Source organism: Pseudopodoces humilis, chromosome 4 (assembly GCF_049639895.1).
Source record: "Pseudopodoces humilis isolate 2021_Gansu_Grassland_sample_001 chromosome 4, ASM4963989v1, whole genome shotgun sequence".
NCBI lineage: Eukaryota > Metazoa > Chordata > Aves > Passeriformes > Paridae > Pseudopodoces > Pseudopodoces humilis.
The window spans coordinates 68,866,852-68,893,808 of NC_142203.1; the positions used below are offsets into that span (position 1 = coordinate 68,866,852).

The following is a 26,957-nucleotide window of genomic DNA, read 5'->3' on the forward strand; positions in this document are numbered from 1 at the left end:
GGAAATTGTCCTGCAGTTGCCTCTGGTACTGATGCTGACAGCTCAGGAAGGGACTGGGGAGGAAAGGGATCCACTGGGCATGGGAACCCTCTGACTCCTTTTCTGGGGGTAGACACCACCCTGTCCTGCTAACAGGAGGAAAATAATCTCACTTTATCCTGGTGTCCTTCCCTGCTTTCCAGGCCCAAAGCTCTGCTCCTTCTCCTCTGTTCCCTGTCCTGATCTGCTCTCAGCACACATTTATTCTGCTAAATTATTTACAGCAGATGCAGCAGCTCAGGAAACCACAGCTAATGACAATGTCTTTCACGCTGAAGCACCCTGGACCTTGCCCTGACCCTGCCAAGCCCTTGGCTGGCACCTCACTGAGCACCTGGGCCCCACTGTTGTTCCCAGCCACTACCAGAAGTTGCAGAGAGAGATGGAATAGCTTTGGATACTGGGAGAAGATGAGAACTTGCTGCTGCCTTCCATCTCCTCACCTTCAGACAGAAGGGATGTGGCCACAGAGGATCTCTGCTGCGGCGTCTTCCCATTCCTGGTGACAATACCTGGCCTGGGTAACTGCAAATAAGGGCACATGTGGGCAGTGGCAGGCAAGAATTAAACCCCTGTGCTGGTGACATTGGTGGGGTTTCTTCTTCCAGCACCTTCTGGGAAGCAAACAGTGATCTTATTTAGGTACCACAGCCCTTTGGAGCTGTGGTGGAGAAAGGAAAGCAGAATTTACACGTGGAGCATCAACTCCTCTGCTCCTTGCCCCATAGCTGCAGTGACAGGAGGTGGCTTTATCCCAGCCTGTTCCTCCCCTCCCAGGACCCTGGAAGCTGGGGACACATTGCTGGTGGGTAGCAGGAAGTTTGCACCAAATATTTTGACAAGGGGCACTTAGGAGCACTTCAGAAAAAATCCTTCCTGGACTAGAGGCCAGTACAAACAGAAAACCAGTGTGTGTCCCCTCCAGTCCCCAGAGCAGTCACGGTCCCCACTCATGGCCACCATCCCCCAGATAAGGAGGAGGGTTTGTCTTCTCAGGCCTAGGCATCCCTAATTCCTGGAACTGCAGAGCAAGAGTTGTGGGAAGCTGTTTAGACTGGACTTGGAATTCTTTAATTACAGAGATGTTTTTGTTATGTTAGGCAGGATAAACAAATCTCATGAGAGCAGAAGGAGTCTGTGATGCCATCCACCCAGGACATGGGACATTGGTACTGCATGCAGCATTTGTTACTTGTGCTAGGCAAGAATAGGGAGGGTTTTCCAGGAAGCTGTCAAGCCCCAAAGTCCTTTTTCCCTTTCTCATCCAGACCAGCAGCTGGAGCCAGGCTCCCTCTTAGTCCTATCCCATGATCTTATTCCCAGCTCAGCTGCAGGAGAGGATGCACAGGGAGCCTCTGGGCTCATTTCACATGGAGATCCAAAGTTCAGGATCCCACATTCACTATGAGGGTTCTTGCATCTTAAGCAGCCTCTCTCTGATAGACACTCTATCCTTGGCTCTGGCTCGTTGCTGGCAACCCTGGAACTTTGCCACTGAAGGAAGATGGAAAGGGAATGACCACCTTCTCCCCTTCTCAGAGCCTTCAAGCTGCATGATGCTCCTGCCATGACTCCAGTGGACCCATGGGCTCTCCATAGCACCCAACACAGCATGAGCTCATCGGTCACTGGGTCAAGTGTGGGGCCACAACCCTTCAGGTACCAGTGGGGACAGGACATGGGAATGGGATACACTGCATGCACTGGCCACCTCCTGGGTCTGCTCTTCCCTCAGATGGCATTGGCAAGGCCTGGGCAGAGCTGCTGGTGCTGTTGTCCCAAGCTGTGGCTACTCACAAATGTCCCGTGATGCTCCGCTGGCCCCACCACCGCGCGCTCCGTGCTGTCCCCAACTCCCCCGCAGGAAGGGGGGAGCCGTAAGGATGGAGAGGGAATATTTTTATTGTTTCTGACACCGGCTGCCCCAGATTATCATGTTTTACATAGCGAGCCAAGGAAGCATCACTCTGCTATGCTGCAGCTGGGCTGGCTGCCCAGCCCAGCGAGGGGAAGGAGGAGAGGAGCAGCGGGGCGCGGGCGTGAGCGTACGAGTGTGTGCACGCGTGGGCCACGGGGCACAGCTTCATTCAGCCCTTCCCGCTGCGGCATGCAGCCTGCAGCCCACTGAACAGGGCGCAAAGGTCGCCTGCTGCCCGCAAACGTGTTTGTTTTTCTAGTCCGGCTCCTAATTCGATTAGGACTAATTGCATCTGGGAGCGTGGTGGGGTTTTTGGGTGGGTTTTTTTTGGCTTTCTCCTTAAAGAGCCGGGATAGTAATTTGCATACTGTTACCCAGTACGCCTTTCCAGCTCTCAGCCGGGCCAAGACCCAAAATCTGGTCGCAGGCAGCACAGTTCATCCACTGAATTTTCCCAGCCATGCACGAACAGCACAATGCAGGAAGGCAGCGACTGGAGAGCCTGCATGCCTTGTGCAATAAAGATGAATTTCAATGAACGATGCATACATGCAGGCATGTATGTTGACACTCCTTTTCTGTGGCTCTCAGGAATCAGGGAGGGATGCCTGCTGTGCATCACCCCAGGACCACTGCACCTACCCAGACCCCAGTGCTTCAGGCACAGGGGGGGAATAAAACCCTCCACAGAAATGAACCCAACAGCTCTGGGGTGCATCTCCTGATTCTGGAATATCAGCAGTCATTTAAATTAATTAGTCCCACCCTTGCTGTAGATTTGGTCCGTATTAATGTAGTCCTCAAGCACTGCTTGGGCACAACCTTGGGGTTGCCCTTGTGTAGAACTACCCCCAAGGGGCAGGAGCACACTGGGAGGGTGAGACGGATGAATCGAAGGGGTGGGTGCCGTTCCCTGCCAGCTGGCCCTGGTGCCAGGGAATGGTTGCAGTCATGTTTAACTTGTTCCTCCTGAAATAGCCTAAGTTTACATCACCACGGGAAAGCATTGGAAGAGTTCAGAGGGGAAAAATCCATCAAAAGGGCTTTTTTTTAAATAATAATAAAAAAGCTCTGCATCACAGATCGCTGGACATGAGCAAGGAACTATCTGCACACACTGACCCCGAGCCTGTGTTTCTCCATCAGCATCCAGGCAGGAGCACCAGCCTGACTAGAAGCACCGTGATTTGAGTGCCCACATCTTCACCACTGGTTGCCAGAGACAGCCAAACTTCTGTTCTCCCAAGCTGGCATGCCATCAGTGCCCTTCTGCAGTTTTTTCCACCCAACCAAGCCATGGAATTAGGCAGCCACACACCAATCCCTGGCACTGTACTGTTTAGTTAGTGCCCATCATGGGATGCTGACACCTGCTCTGGTGGAGCCAGAGGTGCATGTCTTATGTGGAGAGCTCATTACCTTCTTGTTTTGCTCCTTTATTTTGGATGGGTGAAGTAGGAAAAATGTTTTAAAAACAAAAAATAGATGCAAACTTGCAGTACAACCCTCTGGTTGCAGCTGGAGCCCAGCTGGGAGGAAAAAGACTTCTAAGGCCGAGAAAAGGGAGGCTCTGATTATTTATTAGTGACCGATGTTTGATTGCTTGCTAATCAGTCCAGAGAACACTCAGGCTCTCCTGGCCTCTTCACTCACATGTGGTTCCTGTTGCTTTGCCCCTTTCCCCCTCCCTCTCTCTGGTTTTGCTTTGTTTGTTTTTCTGTTAATTTGGTTGTTTTTTCCATGTCATTTTCCGTCAAACCGCATGTTTTTTCCTCTTTCTCTCGCCAGCCACTGCAGTGACAGACATGGAGGAAGCAGGCCAGCCTGGGACTGCTTGTACTCTGCCAGTCCCTTTCCCACATCCATGGCCTGGGAGACAGCAATGCCCATGGGGCACCAGGCTACAAGACCCCAGGCCACCACTGCAACACAGAAGACAACTCCACTGCCTGCATCCCGATCTGTGCCCCTGCATGGAGGGGATTCTGCTGCACTTCCTCTCCCATGCAGACCCCATCCCTGCTTGCACTCCATCCTGTCAGGCAGCAGCCTTTTCTCAGGCAGCAGGCTGAATGATGAGGGTCAGATGCACGTCCACCAGGGCTTGGGCATCCCCAAAGCAGGACAGAAGGGCAAAGGGGAAGAGGTGCAGGGTTGGGATGGAGATAAGCAGGTTAGACAGGGACGGAGGGATGGGAGAGGAAGGAGGGTGCCTGCCCTGGCTGCCTCCCTCCCACCCTCCCTTCTTTGCACACAAGGCCTCCCCGATCTCATGTGCACTCTCCAGCTTCTGGCAGCCTTTCCGACGCGCGTTTCCACTCCTCTCTGGCCCATTAGCAGTATTTTTATAACATTCTGTAACGCACAGAGCCGTGTGCCAAACCTCAAGAGTGCATTATTTCCCAACATCTTTGTTATATCCACCCCCGGGCCCTCCGGCTGTGCCTTTCCAAATGCTTGTGGGGGCAGCCAGAAGCCCGGCACCACGCTCCTGTTGCCCAGAGCCTTGCACTCCCTCCTGCCCTGCTCCTGGTTCTCAGCCCTGGGCTCAGGCCAAGGATGCCTGGTGTGTAAAAAGACCTGGACTCACCTCCTGCTTCTGGCCACACATGGGCATCTGCTCCTGTCAGGCTGCAGGGCAGGTGATCACTAAAGATAAATACCCAGTTGTTCTCCTGTGCTTCAGCTCATGCTTGGCTGCCTGAAGAAAGGGGCAGACAAACAAGTCACTGCCCAAAGTGCCCTGGAAGAGGTTTCCCCTGGAGAAGTGCCAGCTTCCCCCAGGTCAGCTTGTGCTGAGGAGGATTCATGTCTTGTAGGTGGCTGATCTGGGACCTTCAGCAATAGACAAGCCTGTGGGTCCCTCCTTCTTGCCATCTCTGAATGCACACTGTCCCACTACATGTGCACCAGTGTTCCCATTTCTGCAGTGAGTGAGACAGCCCAGATACCCCTAGTGCTGCTGGGCTCCCAGCCACATCCCCCATGATGTGGACTTGGGTGTCAAACTCATCTCAGGGACTAGATGAACTACCTGTGCCTTCCCTCCTGCCTGCTGAAACGCACTGATGAGATACCTTCACACACTTGTGCTGCAACATTATGCAGCATGCTGGTCCCTTCAGCATGAAATCCCCACCCCAGATATCATATACATATATATATATATATATATATATCTATGATACATAATATAAATATTGTCCCTCCTTAGCCACTGGCATATCCAACCAAAGGCCCCTGGTCCTTGTCCAGAGCCATTACAGATAACACCACAGAGAGTGGCCCAAATGCAGTCCCAACATGGTGCTGAAGCCTCCCCATCCCTTCCAGGAGCTCCCCCTTTCAGCACAATCTGATCCGCTGTAGCTATTTCCTAAACTGTGTTCCAATTCTCATACTAATCCACATTTTCTCTGGTTTAACTCATAATTTCCCATGTGGCATCATAGCAAATACTTGACTGAAGTCAAGACAGATTACACTGACCACATTTCTGGGCTTAGAAAACTGGGTCCCCTATCAAAGAGAGCTATCAGGTTAATCTGCAGTGATATATCCCTGGCAAGCCCCCCTTGTATTTTTTTCCCATTTTCCATTTGTCTCCACGTCTTTAATTGCTCCCTCTTCCAAGTGCACCATGCGGCCCCGCTGTGCTGTGGGGTCAGGCTGTCTGATGAGGACTTTTCCTGTGCTCAGGCTCACGTTGACTGGGTACCACCACTGACCTCTCAGCTGCTAATGAGCCTTGCTAATGAACAGATGTCCTCACATGGGGATGAGGTGCTCCCCAAGCCTTCAGTGCATTGTTGTCTTTGAAGGTGCCTCCACAACAGAGGATCACCTCCAAGTTTTATGCTCCCTCCTCTCCCTTAGTCTGTGCTGCCCTTGCTCTCAGCATCGCTGCTCAGACCCGGCGGGCTGTATTTGGTACCATCCTCTGCTGAGCTTACTTTTACCCTCCCCTGAAACCTGTCTGCAGAACCAGCTCTGCTCTTCTCTCCTCGTTTGCTCTGTATTTATATGGCTATCCCCCCTTCTCATTTCCTCTGCAAGGTCTCGCTCAGCTTGACTCCTGGCAGGTCTCCCTTTATCCCTGTGCTCGCTGACCCTCATGATAGAGCTTGCTTTGCTAATTGACACCCTTTCCTGGTCCTCGACCCTTCCCTGCTCCCTCTACATATGCTTCCTGTGGTGCTGTATGCTCAGGAGCACCCCTGCCTTGCCTGGGGAGCACATTCCAGGTACCATCATTTATTTAATGAGATCCCCAGCACTTCCCCACGTGCAGCCCCAGACCCTCACTCTCACTGCAGTCATCTTCCTCGTTGCCCCAGTAAAAGAGAAAAATGCAGGCATTTTTTCATTTTCAAATGAAAACGGGGCCTGTTTTCATTTAATTTCCCATGCAACTGAAACGAAACAAGTCCAAGAGCTCTCAAATCCCAGGTTTGGACTCCCAATGCACTGAGCTGCAGCAGCGACGCTACCACAGGGCCATGCTGCAAGCCTCCCACAAGCCACCCATCTTCATCTACATGCCCAAGCCCATCTCAATTCCCTGCTGGGATGCTCCCAAATCCACTCCTTTGCATGAGTCCTCACACCTCCAGGGAATCAATCATTCCCAGCAGACACTTAGGGTGGGGATGGGAGGCAGGGGCTGGGGGTGCAGTGCTGGGAAAAGAAACCTCACAGAGAACATTAAATTAAAATCCAGCCAGTTAAATTAATTACCACTAAAAGCGTCTCACCTGATTAGTTCTTTGCAGTTAATTGTGTTAACATCGCCAGACACTTGTTTATTTATTTGTCAACCTCTCTCTGGGGGCTGGTGGCCCCAGCAGTGTCCAACTGGGCTTCTCAGCTGCCCAGTGCTCAGGGGGCTGTGAGTCTCCAGCAAATGGGAACACACAGTAATAGGGAACAGCAGGATTTGGCCTCTTAATACCGAGCAATTCCCATGGATCCCTGAGCCAACTGACAGGGATTACTATTAGCGAGGTGCTTAGCAGATGGAAGAGCAAAATCACAGTGATGCCACAGGTGCAGAGGAGGTTGTTGGAGGCTGTGGACGTCTCCCCACTCCCCTTGTTTCCTGCAGACCTGGGCTGCTCCTCTCTGTGCACTGGCACAGCCTGGAACCTCTCCCTAGATGGGATCTGCTGAGCACATGCCCAAGCAGAGGAGCTGCACAACCTCCTTGTGTTGCTGCCAGCACTGGACCCAGCTCCTGCCTCTTCTGGCTCTGAACCAGCTGTGAACACCTCCTGAGCACAATGCAGCTAAAAAGGCCCTGACTCATTTGTTAGGCACTGGCAGTGGCTCCCAACTCGCACACCTGCTCACTGGTGTAAACCCTGCCCTGTGCTGGGTGCCTCCTTTATCTGCTTCTCACATCGCCTTCCAGCTCCTTCCAGCATCCCTTCTCCTTGGCCCAGACACCATCCCACACAACCTTACATGAGCTGGACACCGTAGAGCATCTCCAAAATGCGAATCTCTAGGTGCAGTGAACCCCTCATGCCTTATTTTCCGGGCTTACACAGACCCTCCTGTGACCCTCTGTTCCTGGGGCATGGCCTAGGATGGAAACACCACCCTGTCTCTGATGCCAGGTGCAGAAGGTGAGATAAGGAGTAGAGGAAGGCTCTGCTGTGTCTTCCAAACCTGGGAACATACAGCCACCTGCATGACACATCCCTGGGTGGCAGGGCTCCCAGCTGGTGCATCACAGTTACCACCCCACAGCCGGCTAAGCCGGGTGGTGCTCCCAGACACCCACGGCTGCCAGTTGTGTACACTGTGCTGAAAAACACACAGCTGCTATCAGCTGTACAAACACAGCAGCCCTCAAAACACACAGCTGCTATCAGCTCTCAGCATCATGTGAAATACAGCACAACTCTTATCTCCCCTGCTGAGGCCCGGGATCAGAGCATCCTGTGCTGAAGATAGACAGAATGCTGGGGAATGAGCAGCTGTCCTCCAGCATGCCTGTGCACCCAGGATCATGCAAACCCAGGGATCACCAACATTTTTGGCTGCTCCTCTGAAACAGCCACACTGCAGTAATCCTAGCCAGGGCTTCCCCTCACTGACTGCAATCCTCTCTGACAACTCTTTCCACCTACAGAGATGGCTGTTGTGGTATAGGGCTAGAGGGAGAAGCTACATCCCTTCTCAAATTATTCCCGAGGCAGCATTTAATCTACTGGCTTTGATCCAAAACTTGGGGCAGAGTGGCTGTTTCCAGCTGGGGTCAGTATGCCATGAGGACCTCATAGGGCAGTGTGCAGCAGACAACCCTATGTACAGAAAGTAGCGGGGTTGGCATGGCAGGAGGGGGGGCTGTGGGGAGTCAGTGTAGGAGCAGAGACTGTCCCCCTCAATGTGACATGCTGGGGTACTCACTTCCCACCCTCAGGTAGGTCTGGTATTTGAGGTGCCAGGAGGAGCCCTCGTAGCAGGAGTACTGGCCACTCTGTGACAGGTCAACATTCTTGAGGATCAGGTAGGACCCGTTCAGGTGGGACTCGTCGATGTCGGTGCCATTGGCTGTCCAGGTCACGGCTGCGTCCCAGTCCATGGAGCCACATTTCATGGTCACGTCTGCACCTACCCGCTCATACTGGACGTGGCTGTCTGTGGGGAGGAAGAGGGGAAAAACAGGTGAGCTCAGAGCCCTTCAGCTCGTTCGCCTTGGAAATGGGATCATACTCTCCCATCTGGCAAGTAAAGAGAAGGATTAGGGTGTGGACTGACACTGTGGTGGCCAGGGAAGCCCAAGTTCTGCTCCTGTCCCCAGCCATGATTTATTTTAGACTAGAGTAGACCAGCTGTCAAATACCAGAGGATCACGGACCACCTCCACCCACAGGATGGCTACCTCTCACCTTTGCTATGGTGAACACGTGTCAGGGCTGCACATACCCAGCCAAGCACCCCACAGCATGGCCAGATACACAAGTGCCAGTCACGTGTCTAGGTGACTTGTCGCAGGACAAAAACCAAACACACGTATCAGAAACTCCCAGCAGAGAGATGACACAGCCCCAGGACTTGTCCCCAGCAAGCTCCGTGTATTTACTAGCACAGATGGGAAGCAGGTAATTCTCCTTGCAATTCCCTATCCAGGAAACCAGGCAGGAGGACTGCAACCTAAGCGTGCTGTGCTGTGGAAAGGCACAGCTGCTTGGTGCATGCAGTGCTGTTTGTCTCCCTGTCTGGGTTTTCTTTTCTTTCCACAATAACATGATGCCTTGCTGAGCTGTTTGATGTAGCAGCTCACGAGTGGGGCAACACAGCTCATTGGGCACCAGCTGCCTAATTGAATTTTCTCAGGTTTCTGGACAGGAGCTGGAGCTGACATTCATTAATGATCCTTAGCAACTGAATATTTCCCGTGTTGCTACACTTGGCTGCGCTGAGCTGCATGTGGCAAGGATAAAACCACGTGAGTGCGTGTGCGTGACACAGGGTGAAGCAGGACGGGAGGATGAATGGGGATGAGGTTCCTTCAAAGCTTCATCAAGCCTCTGTGCACAGACAAGGGTAGTTCAGTTCTCAAAATTCTCCTGGGCTTCAAAAGCATATTTGACAAGGTGCCTTCCAAGGAAACTAAGCAGCCCTGACACATGGGGAAAGTCCTTGCAAGGATTTATAGCAGCTAAAGTCAGGAGACCAAAGGTGAAAACAAGCTGTCAAATGTAGCAGTAGAAGATGTCACTGTTGAAGTCTGATGGAGATCCGAGCTGGATCAGATCTGCCCAACACCCTCGTAAGTCACAGGTAAAAGGGGTCAGGGCAGAGAGAAGACAGAGTGCTGCTGAGGCTGCCAGGGCAGCAAATCACAGCGGGGTTCCAAACTGCTGCAGAAGGACATCATGGTACAGACCACCAGGCAGTAACCCTGTGCTGATTAATGCACAGTGGAATGCATGCAGCCTGGCCTCTCCTACACACTCATGGTTTCAAATGTGCCACAGCCTCTACAGAAACCCACCTTGAAGTCATCACACTCCCTTCCCTTAAAACATCAGCTCAGTGGTGACCCAGAACTCAAACCCAAAATGGAAAGCACTGTAACTCAAAAGCCATGAACAAACCTGTTCTCATGCTGTTATGAGCATAGCACCACTGGAAGCAGGGCTGATAAAAGAAACAGGAATAGCCAAGGCTGGAAACAGATCCCACGTAAGGATGGTTTAGTAGACTCAAACCCTTCATCCATAAAAGGAGACAATCAAGCAAAGACGTGACAGACACCTTAGCAATGATGAGTGACATGAAAAGGACAAATAGACAAGGACTGCCTGCTCTTTCTCGTAATAAAATAAGGGGGAGCAAAACAAGCAAAAGAAAGCGGTCTCTTTTTTTGCAGGAATTGTGATTAAATTACAGAAATCTATATCCATCAGATGCTGTTGATGTCAACATTGGAGGGGGGAACAGTGAGTAAATGAATTCACAGCAGAAGATGACCTAAAACACTGAGCTGCCCAGTGAGCCTTGGGAGATTGCAGGCAGCTGATGGTGGAGAAGAACGGGAGAAGCACCTCCAGGGCTTTTCCTCTCTTTTCTTCCTCTCCAAGCATCAGCTCCTGGGTCTCACTGATAGATGGGAACACATAGACATGATTCAGCCCTTGCTTGTGTCTAATCCTGCATCCTGATCCCATCTGCAAAGGTGGCTCTGGGGGTGTGCCTGGCAGGTCTCAGCCCTCCTGCAGACAGTCTGTCAGGACACCTGCTTCTGACAGGAATAGAGCAACTTCGGGGATGTTATCCCTGCTGAGAAAGGGGGTGCTAAGGACAAGGAAAAACTGGTTTGTAGTGAGTACATTGCTGGTGGGATGCCTCAGGACCATTTCTGACACTAGCCAAGGATGGAAACTTTTAGAAAACTGTGCTGACCAGAAAAGTGTATTTCAAGGGTCTTAAAAAAGCTGGGAGAATGAACTGACAGGCAGAAAGCAGAAAGAACATCTAAGATGAAGCATCTGTGTGAGGAGGGGTAGCTGGAACAGGACCAGATAAACAGACAGGCAGAAGTGGAAGAAGACAGCAGATGGATGAATGTGTGTAACCACAGACAGACGGACAGCAGGCTGCATGGGCACAGATGGGATGGAGGAAAGGAGGCATGGAGGCACAATGAATGCAAGTGGTGTTGGGTGGATGGTTGGCATCTCTGGATGTGGATAGATGGTTGGATGATGAATGAATGGACAGACAGATGACTAGGCACATGTATAGATGGAGAAATGCGAATATCAGAGTTTCAGTAAGAATTCAAGCATTTTACCCAAGTTCTTTAATTTCTTCTATTGCATAAGATAAAGAGGTTTTTGTCTTCCCATTTCCTGTTGACTATCCTGTCCTTACACTAGGAATTCTGCTTATCAGAGACACTGGAGCTCTGACACCCACCATGGCAGCACCAGCCTTGCATGGAGAAAGGCTCAGTGCAGTGACGGACCTGCAGACCTGCCACCCTTGCCTGACTTCTGCCTGCCTGATGCCTATTCCCAGAGAGGGACTGAGATGGGGGGGAAGCTCTGGGATACTCAGCTCTGCCTCTCAGGACTGTGGCTGAGAGCTTGTCTGTAGCTAGTGGCTGAAGGACTAAGTTGGGAAGGAAAAAAGTCACCTTGAGTTATTTCCTTAAACACAGTACAAACACACTGGCATTCATCCAGAAGGGCTGAGGGAGCCATTCCTGGAAGACAGGTCTTTGAAAGCAATGCTCCTTTCCAAGGCAATGATTTAAGGTTCCTAATCAAGGAGAAACCCAAAGCACAGCTTCAGAGGAGGCATTTTTCCCAGCAAGGTTTGCTGAGGATCTTACTGGAGTAGAGACAAGTCCTCACGTCCTCCCTTGTCCCATGCCAGCTGTGGGAGTCCCACCCAACCACACTGAGGTGCAGATGTGTGGCAGCCCCTTTGGGAAGGGGCAATATAGGAACAGCTCCCCTGGAATGCTGGAGAAGCCTGTCTTCCACTGAGAACAGCAGCTCTGCTTTAGGATGGGGATGAGCAGGGGTGGCCAGAGCTCTACTGGGACCCTCCACTTCCTGCAGGCTGGGAATGGCAGGACCCTCTCCAGCCCACCCAGAGCTCCACTGCCCCCTTGAGCAGGGAGGGAAGGGAGGTTTTTCCACACTCCTGGTCACCATGTCACTGGTAACCCATGGGACCAATGACCACGATGGTGCCTGTCCTGCAGGACCAGCCCTTGTGGATGGCTATCAACTGGTGACATGAGTGTCCTGCTGGAAGATTCAAGCTGGACATGGAGGGTAATTTATTCTCCTGGAGGGTAACACATCACTGGGACAGGTACCCACAGAGAGGAGGGATCCTCATCCATGGAGGTTGTCAGGGCTCTGTTGACAAAACCATGGCTGATCTGGTCTTCTGCTGAGGACTGACCTTTTCCAAGAGGGACACTGGACTAGACACTTCCAAAGATTCCTTCCCACCAACATGGATGTGACCACTGGCTAAAACTGACACTTCCAGATGCTTCTCTGCCCTCCCTGTCCCCAGCTTCTCCAAAGCTTGCTGCCTTTTGAGTCAAGTGATATCACAAGGCTGTGATGTCATCATAGAGGGGCTGGGATGCTGGAACCCAGCCAGCAATATGCCTCTCAGCATCCAAGCCCCCTAAGGGCCACATCCTCTGCCAGGCACAGCATGGCTTATGACATGAAGTCCCAGATCTAGAAAGGAGGCATGGTGATACATAATGGGAGAAATTACCGGTTTACCCACCCCTCTGCAAAGCTGCAGTGGAGGGAAGATGGGAATAAACATACAGAGCTTCTAGTTGTGGGATAAACATACAGAGCTTCTAGGAATGAACCTGGGGTGAAATGAGCTGTGAGCTGCTTTGCTGCACTAGCAAAGGTGAGTGGCAGCTTGATAGGTCCTGCAACTGCAACAGGGACCAACAGGACAGCAGACAGCAGTCCAGCACAGAGATGTGGAGGGAAGACGAGGCAAAGCAGCTGAGATATGAGGCATGGAAAGATATCTGATGCTTCCCAAACCCATCCAGCTGGAAATCCAATAGAAACCACATCCTCAGTTTCTTCCTTAATGGAATCTTGACCTACATCTAAACTGGAAGGGCAATAGCACAAGGAAATCCTGCAAAAAGGTGAGGACTGCTCTGGCATGCACTGTTCTAGGGAGGAGCAGAACTCCTCTTGGGACCTTCCATCTCCACTCCTCTGCCTTTGCTCCAGCTGAGGCTCCCACCCAGCCAGCATGGGCAGCTGCCAGGCATGGCAGGAATGCTCCTGGGCATTGGCATGAGTGGAGCCACAGATGTGACACTGGGGGTCTATGCCCAGATGCCTGAGGGGTCACTGGAACAGGGAGCAGAGGAAGTGGAGGGCATGGTTTGCATTCCTGGCACAGTGCTCACCACAGCCCTTTAATGGGGGTCTTTCAGCCAGGGCCTGTGGTAAAAAAATATCCAGCAGACACACACAGGGCCAGAACCACCCTGGCTGTCACAGCGATTTGCAGGCAGACTGGGACAAACATTCCCTCTGAGCCCTCTGCCAAAATGCACTGCAGGGTTGTGGCTCCTGTAAGCAGAGACTGAGCAAAGGAAAGGCACTGCAGCATTTTTGGGGTGAGAGATGAACACTCTGAAGTTTCCACAGCCTCTGGCTCTTCCCTTCTTTTGCAGATGGTGAAGCCAACACAGTGAGAAAGGCCAGGTTCCCACTTTCTCTGATAGGACAAGGAACACTTCAGCAGTGGGACAGAGCATTACATATGTGTCTTTGGACAGAGGCCTCCACATCACCCCACTGGTATTTGTATGTCCCTCCCACAGCTGAGAAACCGGCCACAAATAATTGTCTCAGCAGCTAATTAGCTGTCTGTGTACAGAATAAATTATACATTTAATATTTACACAGTGCCAGGGCTATGCCAAGAGCTTTCCAAGCATATAAACCAGAAGAGTCTTACATTCCACAACTTCTCATGATAAACGAGATTAATCAGCCCACAGGAGATGAGCAGGGAGCCCCAGAGGATGGAGAGGGCAAGAGGACAGAGAGGTGGCCTGACCAGCCTCTCTTGGAGGATGTTCCTGGCCTTTTCCAGTCATGGGACTGGAATCCACAATCCTGTGGCCTCTCCCTTGCTTCAGGACCCATGCCCACTGGCCTGAGCCGCACCAACTGTGTCCAAGGAATGCCACTGGCTCCATTCCCCTATGCAGCCTGACAGCCCCTGAGATCTGCCCTTCTTGTGATGAAGCAGCCCCTGGCCATGGAGAGGGTTTCCTGACACCAGCTTCCCAAAGCACACCCCACTCTTGATATCCTCACAACTATCCCCTGTGATGCCACTTGGTCTTTGCACAGCTTTTCTTGCCAGCACAAATCTTCCTTCAAGGAGAAGAAATTTCATGCTTAAGGAGGCACTTCTTCCACAAGTGATTTAAAACTGGATATATCTTTGTAAGGAAACAAGCATAATTAAGTGTCATCGATGTAGCCAAAGATACGGGCTGTTCCAAGTTAATTTTGTCCATTAATGAAGAGTTGCAGAAAGCAGAGACCGCATTTGTTTGTTCTACTTTGGTAAATCCCTGGAGTCAGCAGCTTTGCTCTTGACAAGAAAAAATAATTAGAAAGAAACTTTAATTAAGAGATAACAGATGGGTGCTAAAGGACTTGTACTCAATCACACCACAAGAGCCTGGAAGCAGACCTTGGTTTACTTCAGGAGTGTTGTGAAGGAGGGACTTGACCCCTCTGACATGCTTGGCTCAGGGCAGGATCCAGGGCAGGAAAACATCTTCAGCCTGGATGTGACCACAAAACATCCTCCTGTGGGTGCTGGCAAAGCTCCTGCAGAAGTTCTTCTTCAGCTCTGCAGCAGCCTCACCTTCCACCTTGCTCTGAAGCTGCACCCCAAACCCAGCTGGGGATGTCCATTGTGGGCTGACAAGGGCCCTCATGGCCCTTCCAGCTGCTCAGCTGCACAAGGCTGGTGCCTCCCCCATGAACCTTACTGCAACGTCTTCTGGGCCTTTCTGAGGATGAAGGGACACTTTTACCATCAAACGTTCTGCTGTCACAAATGATAATCCAATCCACGGGCTCCCTCCTGGACTTGATGGTCCAGCAGTGGGGAGGTGTGATGCCTGCACCGCTGAGCTTGACATGCCATTGCCCAGGGCGAGCTCCAGGTGACAGGAGCAGACAGGATGGCAGCACCATCAGGATGGTGTCACTTGCATCACTCGTGCACAGGGGCCAGCAAGGCTGTGCAGTGGCAGAGAACCAGAACCCTCCTGGGGAGAAAACAGTGCTAAACCCAGCAGGAAACCACAGAACAGAGACCCTCTGATGGAAGCCTCTGCTGGAAGCAGAAGAGACACAGTCTCACAGCAGAAACAAGGGCTAAATCCCTGCTGCAGCACTGGCTCAGCCCATGCAGGATGCAGGAGCTCCCCATGTCTTTTGGGCTGTGGGCCAATGGGGGGCCCTGGCTGCCAGACACAGTAGGAGGATGGGGAATGCTGCCTTAGCAGACAAGTAACTTAAGTGTAATTTTTCTGCTTGTACCATATCATCAGACTGGCTGAATCAACAGCTTTGGTCTGGTCTGAGTGGGATCCCACCAGAGCAGAGGGTGACCTCCTTGTGCCCTAATATGTCTGTGTCTTGTTCTGGTACTGCTGCCTTTTCATCAGCCCCACGTTGGGACAGAGCTTCTCTTGCAGCTCTCTAGACCTGCCAAATCACATCAGCCCAGAGCTCCACACTGGCAGTGCTCCTGGCTGCAAGCCAGAAGGGCTCCATGTCAGAGGCAGCCTTGTTTTCCAGCATGCCATCAAGCCCAGCTCTCACTGGGAGTAGTAGGAGCTGTACAGCAATGTGGTGCCCCAAGCATAACTTGACCCTGGTCACAGGGGACAAGCAAAACTGAAAACAGCAACCAAATCCATCCTGCCTCTGTAACAGAGTCTGCTCAGCCATGCATGGGCAAGAGACCACAAAGAAGCTGTCCTTTCCCATGGCTTCAGGGTAGGAGCGAGCTCTGCCCGAGGGTGCTAATGCTGGTGTGCACCCATCTGCAACGGCTGCATACCTCTATCATGGATCATGTTGTTTTGACACAGCTGGGACCAGGAGAAGATGCTACTTATGCTTTTCTGTCTCAGCAGCTCTACAGCAGAGAGGTCTGGATGCTTTTGGGCTGATGATCTCGGCTTTTTAGGTTTTTCCACAGGAAGCTTTGTTCTTGCATCCCAGAAGGGGACCTGAGTTCATGCATTTCCCAGAAGGTCTTGGTAAGACTATCACTTGGATGTCTGTCCCAGCTCTTTGGGTCCAAGGGCCCTTCTTGCTGCACATGACATGAGCTGTGACACTGTTTTTATCCTAAGGCAAGGCTGGGATGGGACCTTGCCCACTTGGCTTCCTTGCAGAGTCAGCTTGAGATGACTCATCTTGAGGAAGTGCAGTTGCTTGGTAAGGCAGGAACTCCTCCAGTTCCCTGCAACTACATTGGGCTGCCCCAGCCTGTGGGGCAGTATGGAGGGAAAGTGTTGGAACACCAGAGGGAATGGCACTAAGGGGAACCGGCACACAGCAGGAAAATCCCACTGATAACCTCCAAGCTGGGCTCACTTGAGTCTTCACCCTTCGCTGCCAAAAGACCGGTGCTAGCACCATGGGTGAATTAGAGGCTTGTTTTTTGGTCCTGCTTTTTCATGCAGACAGGACAAATAACTCTAAGCCACAAAAGAGTGCTTAGATCAGGCTTTTCAACGCCGTTTAGGGGAAAATCAATACCATTCAGAATTAGGTGCCCAAATCAGAGCCGTAAACACAAGAAAAGCTCATTGTGGTCCAGCAACAGCGTGAAGATGCCTGTATTTACCAAGGTTTGGGGAGGGGGAGGTGGGGTCAGAGCTGGATAGAGACATCAGGGTGCCTCCCCGCTGACCTCAACCTGCCTTTCCAGCCTGGTGCACAGCACACACCTCCCCATCCCTGTTTGCCAGTGCCCACATGCCCACCCTCAAATAACAGCTTTGCTCCACTCAAATACTCCGGGGGCGACTGCTGTTTGTTCACATAACAGCCCAGCTCCTGCTTCACCCCACTCAGGGCTGCAGATGAGCATCAGGCATTGTGCAATGTTTTTTTATTAGCACAGAATTATGGAAGTCAGAGGCGTAAAAGACCTGTTGGGTCCCACTCAGTCCATCCTCCTTCTGCCAAGACAGTATTGGTCCCTGCAGCATATTTACTATTTCTCCAGTCTAATTTTACATACTGTACAATCTGTGCAGTGCCAAGTTACGATCCCTGTGTGAGAAGCAGAGCTCTCAATTTCCAGGCTCTTGGGTGTGTAAAATCACAACCGCGATGCTAAATTAACTTTTTTTCCCCTTGCATTTAATCATTTAATAGCTCTAAAATTCAGCCCCTCAGGCTCTTTCTGTCTGTCTGTTGGCTTGGGTTCTGCCTGCTGTAGGCCAGTGGCTTGTCGCTTACAGATGTAACGCTCACGCCCCTGGGTGGATCGGCAGCAGCTGGGCTTGGAGCTGGGGTAACCACAACTTAACACATAAACTTCTGTGCCTGAGGATGGAAAAACTCCTCTGCCTTTTTAAAGAGAGGTACATGGGGCTCATCCTCCTCCTTACTGCTCAGCCCTACAAGGAGGAGGGACAGAGTGCACTGCACACAGGGACAGGACTCAAAAGCATCACAGAAGATGGACTGAGAAATCAAAACGGCGCAGCCTGTAGCACCAAGACATGGGGGACAGGGCATTCCCCAGGGCTCCCAACAGAAGCACCACGACTTTTCTCTTCACCTGTACATCCACTGAAGGCTACACCCCAGGGCTTGTTTCTTCCCAAAAGGGGGATTTCTTCCCCCTGCAACAACACCGAGATTTTCTTTGTGCATGTGGCTATAGAATAGCAGAGGAACTGAGCTGTTGCCAGGGCACCACAGTGAAGAGGGTGGGAAAAATAGATGCTGATAAAATGAGAACCATTTTCCAAAGTTTTAGGGGTTTTTTTGATCCTGTCACCATCACTCTTCCAAGTAACACGTGCATATCTGGAGTCCAGTGCTGAACTCAAAACATTAAAAATAAAGCACTCATCTTCTCTCCCTTGCAGGGCCTGTACTAAGAGCTAAGACAAGGCATCAAAATTTGCACAGGTAACAATGAGATACTACATTTGAATTTGATGCCTTTCACTCTGAAGGATCCTCAAGCAAAGCCAAGCCTGGAAAGGATCACTGGCATGTGCTGAGTCATGCCACAGCCAGCAGAACTGGAGCCCACCCACCACACAGAACACCTGCTGAGGGGAAAGATGGGCACATATCAGACCCATAGCACGCTGGAAAGTGTTACTTATACCAGAGACACAAAATTAATTGCTAAGTGTAGCTAATGGAGCGCTGCAGGCCACACAATAGGACCCCAGGACAGAGCTCCTGGATCTTGAGCAGAGCTTGGAGGCAGGCTCCAGCTCAGGGCTGAATGAGGCTGGGACTCTGATTAAGGGCTGGAAAGTGGATGTCATGACTGCAGGACTGCGGTCCTCAAATGGTGTCTGAAGTCCTCTTGGGGGTCAGCAATATTCAGGAGCCCCATAAATTCACAGGCTATGTGAGTATTTACAAGTTACTCCGCAGTCAGAGAGTTATCAAAAGTGGCAGTGCCTTCTGGATTTGTCTCTGAGCAGGTAGGAGAGACAGGGTTTTCTGCACACTACATGGAGGATCCCAGAAGCAATAAGTAGATCTACGAAACAGCAGGAGACTGAGAGTGCTCAGTGCTTTGGGGCAGACAGAGCCTTTGCATGCTTTCTTGTACAGATCATAGAATCATGGAATGGGCTGGGTTGGAAGTAACCTCTGAAGATCATCGGTCATTAGATGTGCACATATCGCAGAATCATAAATTGGATACATCCTGTTCACCTGTCTGCAAAGCACAATGCAGAAGCTCAGAGATCACACCACTACAGAAGAGAGAAGCTTAGGACAAGGCCAGTGAGCCAGCAGCTTTCAGCATGGTTGGTCCCATTCTCAGAGCATCACAGAGTGCTTTCAGAGGAGGGAGCATGCAAGTCCCTGAGGGGCTGTGAACTGAGCCAGTTCCTGCCTGGCCCTGCTCCCTTGTTGGTGCCCTAAGCACCAAGGCCTAGCACCCTTCCCAAAACCTGTGAAGATGCTCTTCAGTAAGCAGCTGAGCACTCTGAAAGAGGCTCCCACTGGCTGGCTGGTGGTGTCATCATGCAGAACCCTCATGGCTTCATCATGCAGAGCCAAAAAAAAAGATGCTGCAATTTCTATTTGATATTTGTGGCCTCTCTGCTTTCTAGAAATACATTCTCCTTCTCCTCTTCCCTCTCCTCCTCTTCAACACAGCCTTTTCCTGCCTGCCTACCCACTGCCATCCCCTCTCCATACCGCTTTTGTTGCCATCCATCTGATGAAACTCTGAAAAGAAACAGCGAGCAGCACTGGTTTTGGGAGCCCAGTCTGCCTTTGAGAGCGTCTCCTAACCTCCAGTTACTGATCCTATCATGTCACAGATTCTTCAGCTTGGTGTGGGCTTTTTTATTTCCTCTGCTGGGGACAATGAGCAACTGCTAGTTCAGGAGCAGACATTCATTCTTGAACCAATTACGCATTATTTCCTAAATTTCAACTTTTAAAAGCTATGAGTGTCTTACTGCAAAACAACAGCTAAAAGGCCAGTTATGTTTCATTGACTGAAATACAAGTAAGTGTGCCCTGCTCTCTTGAGAGCTCCTGGGTTTGAAGCAGAAGATTTTAGGGAAGCATATTTTCTGAAAGTAAGACTATTCAGAAGCTCGCCATGTCCAGAGCTCCAGTCATCTGAAGGCAGTACTGAATTACAACTATTATTAGCTCAAGAGATACATGAAATCTGGAATTTCTGTAAAACATTTTGAATTCAGGTTCTAAAGCATTTAAAGGACTTGAGAAAATATCTTTGGCTCCAAGTCAACAAAGCACTTAGGCAAGGCCTTAACTTTGAGCATGTGTTTAAGTACCTTGCTGACTTGGGGCTTTTAACCCTGGCGAAAAGAAATCAAAGAGGAAAGAAAAGCCAAGGAAAAAAAATTCTGGTGTACATAGAAATCTCCAGACAAGCCAAAATAATAGAGGACTCTCCTCTGGAAAGTAAGAAAACAAAAAATAATAGCTTAAAATTAAACACTAGAGGAAGCTTTCTGGAGGAGGGTGGAGAAAGACTCCCAGAACAAATGGAGTATTTCAATGTAGCCTAACGCCAGCTTCACTCTCCTGCCTCTTCAGCATTCAGAAATTATTTATTGCTGAAAAAAAGTCCCAAACCAAACCCAAAAACCTGCTTCCTCCTCCCATTTCCAGACAAAGTGCAATGGGAGAGAGAAAAATCTTGGCTTCAGCAGTGAAAAAAACATCTCTGAAATGAGTCGGCTGTGAGAGACATCAGGAGGGAGGAAGAGGATAAGGGATGAGGGAGTGAAGGGTAGTAATGAGGAGAAGGAAATTGCCCAGAGGCAGAAGCCTGAAAATAACCGCATGCACTGCCTGTGAGAGGGGGAACACCAGAAAGTCCTTAAGGAGAGAAAATCAGTGCAAATCTATGCACACATGCTTGGAAAGCAGCTACAAGCAGCAAGCCATGCTTCCCCTACCTCCAGCTTGCGATCATGAACAGAAAAACCGGAGCACAGCAATGAGAGCATCCCATGTAGCCCACCCAGGGAGAGAGGATGCAGACAGCAACAGGAGAGCAGCCACGGGAGCGGGAGCAGGAATGGGCGAGATGAGATGCCCCAGCTGCTCCAAGATCTGGAGCCTGCAGCCCCTCCTCATGGCCAGGGCAGGCTCAGGGTGCCATGAAGTTGAAAATGCTGCTCTGCCTCCACCAGGGCAAAAGTCCAAATATACAAATATTCTGTGTTATAGAGGAAAAAAAAAACCAGCAAAATGGACAAGCTCCTTCCTTCAGAAGGAAACCAAAGGTTTTCACATGTTTTATGTTTTTTTTTTTTTCCCCAAACTTCTCCACTGAGTTGTACAAAAGACTTTGTGAAACATTTGGTTTTATAAGGGGAAGGGGGTGTCAATTTAAAGGGAAGCCTAACCATTTCTGAAAAATACCAAAAAGACAAACTGCAGTCTTTCTTTCCCCTACGCTTCATCTCTTTTTTATCTCCCCTGACAGAGAAATATGATTTTGTAAAACATTTGGATGTTGATGGGACTCAATTTCCAACAGAAAACTGCTCCCCTGAGGATTCTCCCCATCAGGTTTGCCCAGGACAGATTGGCAGCCAGCGCTTTGCTTCTTTGATGGAGATGCCCCTCATGGGAAGCACAGGATTCCAGCAGAGAGGGGATGGAGACAGTTCTTCCTTAGCATTTGCACTGTCACAGTGCCCACAGCCCCCCAGGGATGGCCACCCTGTCATCAACTGGCACCCAGCAAGATGCAGCTCCTGCCAAAAGGATCTGACAACACAAACGAGTGAGACAAATGAGGAGAGCATAGTTCTCCCTGTCTTACACATGGAGATGAAGTCCCCAAAGCAGATGAAATTACTAGCCTGGGAGAGGTGTTTTCACCAGAGCTAGGCTCTGGCTTTCCTCCTTGCCTGTGATCCTATGACACCAGGTACATTGACACCAGGGTTTGGTAGGGCTCTCCTGACCCTGCTGAAATACAAAACCACAAAGCACTGAATTAACTTCAGCCAGTGCCTCTTTATCCACCTGGGAGCCTGTATGGCCCTTGGGATGCCAGCACTGGGGCACTGCAGGGATGGCTTGTAGGGCTATGGAACAGCTGCTGCTGTGCACACCAGTGACTCCCTCTGAGGCACCAAAGCAAAAAGCCTTCCATAAATAGTGCTTACACTAAAAAACTCCTCAGGGCTAAGCAAGTTAAGAAAAATGGCACAAACTCACTGGAGGAAGGAAAACACAATTAAACCACCCAACAGCCCCTACCCACTAATCCCTGGTGCTGCCAGGCTTGACTTGAAGGTCTCTGCCTGCTGACATGCACTTCCCACCTTTCATCCAGCCCTGGCACTGCTTTTCCAGAATCCTGGCAAGGCATCTGTGCACACATATTATGTAGGAAAGGAAGGCCTCCACAGTCCCAGCTCCCAGCACACAGTCAGAGCCCAGCATGCTGTGGGCTGTGCAGGGACAAGCCTGGGAGCTGCTGCCCCATGCCACAGCACAAATTAAAGGCAAATTAAAGGTTTTCAGGAGGGTTCAGTATTCACCAGTCTGAGAGAAACATCTGCAACATCAGGTAACAGCATTAAAGTGAATGCTGAGTGCTCATGGTGGCTCCCACTGTGAGGGTCTTCATTCTGGAGCTGTGATTTAGGGCAGGATGAAGAATGTGATTGAGATTAAGTCTGTCTACCTAAATCCTGACATTTTCCTACTGGGTTTACATCCCAAAGTCCTTCTCATAGATCAGTAGAAGGATGCTTGGGCCCACTTCTCTGGAGCTGCCAAGAATAACATTGTAAAAATATGGAGGAAGTAATGCATCACGGATACAGAACCCCATGGACTCAGAGAGCTCAGTGGAATAGACTTGTCCAGATTACAGAGTGAAGGGGTTCACTAACACAGAGGCAGGGCTGTCCACTGGGCATCCTGCTCAGACGGGGCAGACACTTCCACTTCAAAGTGACGGATCCAACCCCACAACCTGATCCAAATTTCCTGTGAGATAAGGCACATCCCACCTCTTAAACAGCACTTCTTAGTATCCCAGGGGTGAACTAACCCTGCTGTCGTGCTAAAGACATGAAGAGCACCTTTGATAAGGCTGAGTCAAGCTAAAGCAATGTCAATTGCCAGAAAATAAGTAAATATTAAAAATAAAAATTTTATAAAATAAATTTTATAAGATATTATAAAATAAAAAATTTTAAAAGGAGAAAACCGAACAATTTCAAAAACCCCAACCCTGCATAGACCTACAGACAGATGTTTCCTCTAAAATGACAGCTTCCAAAGTCCCATGTTGCTACTATTCCCCCTAGGATTTTCCTTTCTGTCTACCATGCTGCCAATGCAGCAGCTAGGTAACTTTTGAAGAGCACCAACCAGCAGCATGGAAATAGCTGCAGTGATTATATTGCAACACTTCACTGCTTTCCTGAGCTGCAGCTCCCTCCTCCACTGTTGGAAGTACAATCAATGCTAATTAATTAAGGGCCAGAGCCTGCCAACCATGGTCACACCAACTTCAGTGCTGCTTCCTGAATATTCAGGGCTCATGCTCCATAAAAGAGAGGATCAGCCCCCAGCAACTTGGGTGGAAAACAACAGAAACTCTCTTTGCAAAGCAGGAGGGATGGACAGGCATGTCTGTGTCAGAGCTGAGAGCTGGAGGAGCCATCTGATCTGGGGCAGACCCCAGTGAGCTGCAGCTGTAAATCAGCAGTGAGGCATCCTGCAGGCACCCCTAAAGGCTCTGCACCAGCCACAGAGCCAGCACAGCTTTTACACCCAGCCAAGGCTAAGAGGAGGGTGCTTGTGTGGGGACAGGGACAGAGCACGAGCACCCTCCAAAACCCAGGAGGAGCAAAGCCTTTTGTCTTAGTGCCCAAAGTGATGTGCCCTGTGATGCTGGGAGAGAGGAAGGCAAGGGCTGGGTGTTAATGGACAAAGATGGGGAAGCTCCTTGAGAGCAAAGGAGACAGGGAAGAGTCCCAGGAGAGTGAATGGACTTCACTGGAGCACCAGTGGGAACAGTACTGGAGTTCACCAGAAGGTGAGCCTGTGGCTGTGGTTCCTAACCCTGCCAAAGAGCTTCTGTGGTGCTCTAAGAGCGAGGGGGCACCAGTGGGGAATCCAAACTCCTGATCTGCCCCCCCCACTATGCCCCACTGAGGGACCTTCACACAAAGGAAAAACACAAGACCCCGTGTTTTCCACCACAAAGGTTAACTACTTTTCAAGTCTGCTGAGAACAGGAATTTGTACCATGAATATGATCACCAGGCTCATGCCTTGCTGCATCCTATGTAATGCCCTCCCAACAGCAGGAGCTCATGCAGGGCTCAACAGCCTCCTCCCACTCCTCAGCAGCATCACTGGAATTTCTGCCCTTTGCACCCAGCCTCTCCAGTTGTCCCAGCAGCTGGCACAGGTTGTGGCAGGTCTCCAGGCTCACAGTTATAGCCAGTCATGGAGGCTTCCCATGGGAAATCACAGGACAGGACTAGACAGACGTTAGCTTCTGGATTTAATGCACTCTCACTCCCAAGTGCCTCAGTTTCTCCCTTGCACAGCATCCAGTCAGCTGGAGCTACCACACCACAGCACAGGCAAGCCACGGACTCGGTGGAGTCCAACCTGCCAGGGCTTGTGGTTTGGCTGGAGTCAGAGGCTCTCTGTGACTCATCCTATGAAGTCTCAAGTTCATGGCTATGGATGGAGAATCCCATCGAGAGCACTCCAGGCTCAATTTATACTCCCTCTGGGAGTGGATTTGTGCATAAACAATGCAGTTGAGGAGCAGAGCTGAACCACCTCGTTGGAGAACATCCTCACTTGGATGGACAAATGGATGTGGGGCTAATGAGGACAAGCTCCCAGCAGTGGACCTGTGTGTGTACACTCTGTATCACCCCGGTTTTCAGCTGGTGATGCTATTGTGAGCTTGTCTTCATGCCACTCACAACAGGATGAGACCCTGATTACCCTCTGAAGCTCTGTTGCCTCTGTGAGGGATGGTCACCAACTTCCTTGGTTTTATTTCAGTTTGGATCCTGAAGGCAGCAGCTGTAGCCCCTTTGTGAATAGCAGAGACCTGCTGAGCATGGAGTGGACTTTTCTCCAGAGAACAGAAGTACCCTTTGCAGGAGCAGAGCATCCATTCCCCATCCCTCTGTGACCACAGGTGTTATTCAGCAGCACACCCAAGGCCTGGACATCAGAAATACAAGCACATGTGGGCACACCTATGACACCTCAGCAAATCCAGCAGGAATCGAGCAAGACAGGATACCCGCTGCAGCCCTGCTTTAGCTTGGGCATCCCAGTTAATTCCTCAGTGTGATGGTGCCAGCTCTCCTCTGCCTACAAATCATATAGGTCTTGGCTGGCAGAAATCCCACCGGCTCCTGGCCTTGCAGGTCATTGTTTTCTAGCATCAGCTCTGTAGGCCTCTGGCTGTTCTGCAAAGCTCCAGAATGGATAACTAAGAAGAGCCTGGCTACTGGCTTAAATCTGCTAACACAGGTCAGCTCCAGGGAAAATGCTGCAGGTTTTGCAAACTCAAAAAGCCAGGAAGGTCAAGTGTGTTGAACCTGGGATGAAAGGCACTACCTTTCTGTCAACTGTGTGCACCCTGAGGTGAGGTTTTGCCCCATCCATAGTGAATTTTGAACTGAGAAGTGGATGTGTCCTGCCAGGGACTCTCTCTGCACACAGGTGCATGCAACTGTACAAGGAGAACATTTTATCCCCTTCCTCTTAAGTAGACACAAAGGCTGTTTTATTTCCAGGCTGTGAATCACACCCACAAATCCCTTTCCCCTACACCAGCTTCCCCAGTATGGCTCTAATCAAGGGAAGGCAGTGCAATGAGGCTCCAGACTGCTTGGCTTCAATTAGCACCTGCTAACAGCTGAGCCTAGATAGCAGTCTTTTCCAGCAAATTGTACACCAAGAGATCAATGGTTCATACAGGACTAATACTGCTGTAACCCCTTCTGCCTCCATCACTGCCAATTGCCTTGTGGTTTCACTTCACTTCTCCACCTGATGGGCCTTCCTGGAGCAGTCATTACAAGGTGACACACATCGCTTTTCCCCTCTGTAACGAGCCTGCCACAGCCCCTCCTCAATTCTTCTTCTCTTTCTCCTTTTAATATGCCACAATTATATTGGCTTCTCTGCATGGATCCACCCCATTTAGTGCTGCCCAAAACCACTTATCCTGAAGGATGCTCTTTTCATCCACAGCACAGACTGCACATCTTGCAAGTTGTTCTGTATATTTTTTACACTCCAACATCTCGTGGCCTGATTAGGAATCTGGTATTTCCCTTTCCACAGAAGCACAGGCTTTGCTCAGAGAAATTAACCCCACCAAGGACTTCAATAAAAGAGGTTTGTGGATGTTGAGTCCCAACATCTGCCCTCCTGAACATGCTTCATGGTATCTTTGCTCTGTTCCCAGAAAATCCTCTCTGAGGAGGCAGAGATGATGATGTTTGTACTCAATGTCTTGCTGTGCCTGTGCTCCCATTATCCAGGGCTTTGATTGTTCCCAGATGTGTCTCAGGTGGGCTAAAGATAGTAATCCCACGCCCAGCACTACAGATGGATGTGCAGGACCTGAATGTCTCAGCCTTTCCTGACTTTTTGGTCCTGGGTTTTGCTACACACAGCTACTGTGATATGTCCTGGGGATGATTTGTAGCACCCACTGCTGAGGGTGGGCTCCTACAAGTGGTGCCCAGAGCTGGTCCCGAGGCTGATGCATTTTGCCCTTTGAGCTTGACTGGAGATTGGCTTTGCAGTCCCAGGGCATCCAGGACTTCAGACACTGGAAACTCTTCAAATGGTATAAATATTGAGTGGTACATTCAGTCCAAGTTCTGCTGACATGTGGGCTTGTGGGAGCAGGCTGCTCTGGAAATGTGAGATGTCTGGTTCACTGGGATGGCCACATGTGACTTCTGAGGTGAGACCTTTCTGAGCTTTTGGAGGCTAATTGAAGCCAAATCACTGAAGCACTAAAGGTTTCCCTGCACCTCTCAGTTTTACGTGATCTTCCATTTCTGGAAGGCTTTGAGAATGTAAAGAAAGGATGAGGATTGCTTCCTCCCCCCACCAAAAGGAGCTCAGTGCTAGGACAGGACACAGCCCTTCTTCAGTAGTCAGTGCTCACAAGAAGAACAAGGCCCATGGCTATTCCCTCT

At 50.4% G+C, this 26,957-nt stretch overlaps 1 protein-coding gene across 8 annotated transcripts in view; it reads right to left on the minus strand.

Moving 5' to 3' along the window:
* CNTFR (ciliary neurotrophic factor receptor) overlaps positions 1-26,957 on the minus strand; it is a 202,980-nt gene that overhangs the window by 49,931 nt on the left and 126,092 nt on the right. For all 8 annotated transcript variants that reach the window (XM_088054255.1, XM_088054257.1, XM_088054256.1 and 5 more), the window contains one exon: positions 8,372-8,602. In XM_088054255.1, the coding sequence (XP_087910381.1) occupies positions 8,372-8,602 (231 nt within the window). The remainder of the gene's footprint in view (positions 1-8,371; positions 8,603-26,957) is intronic.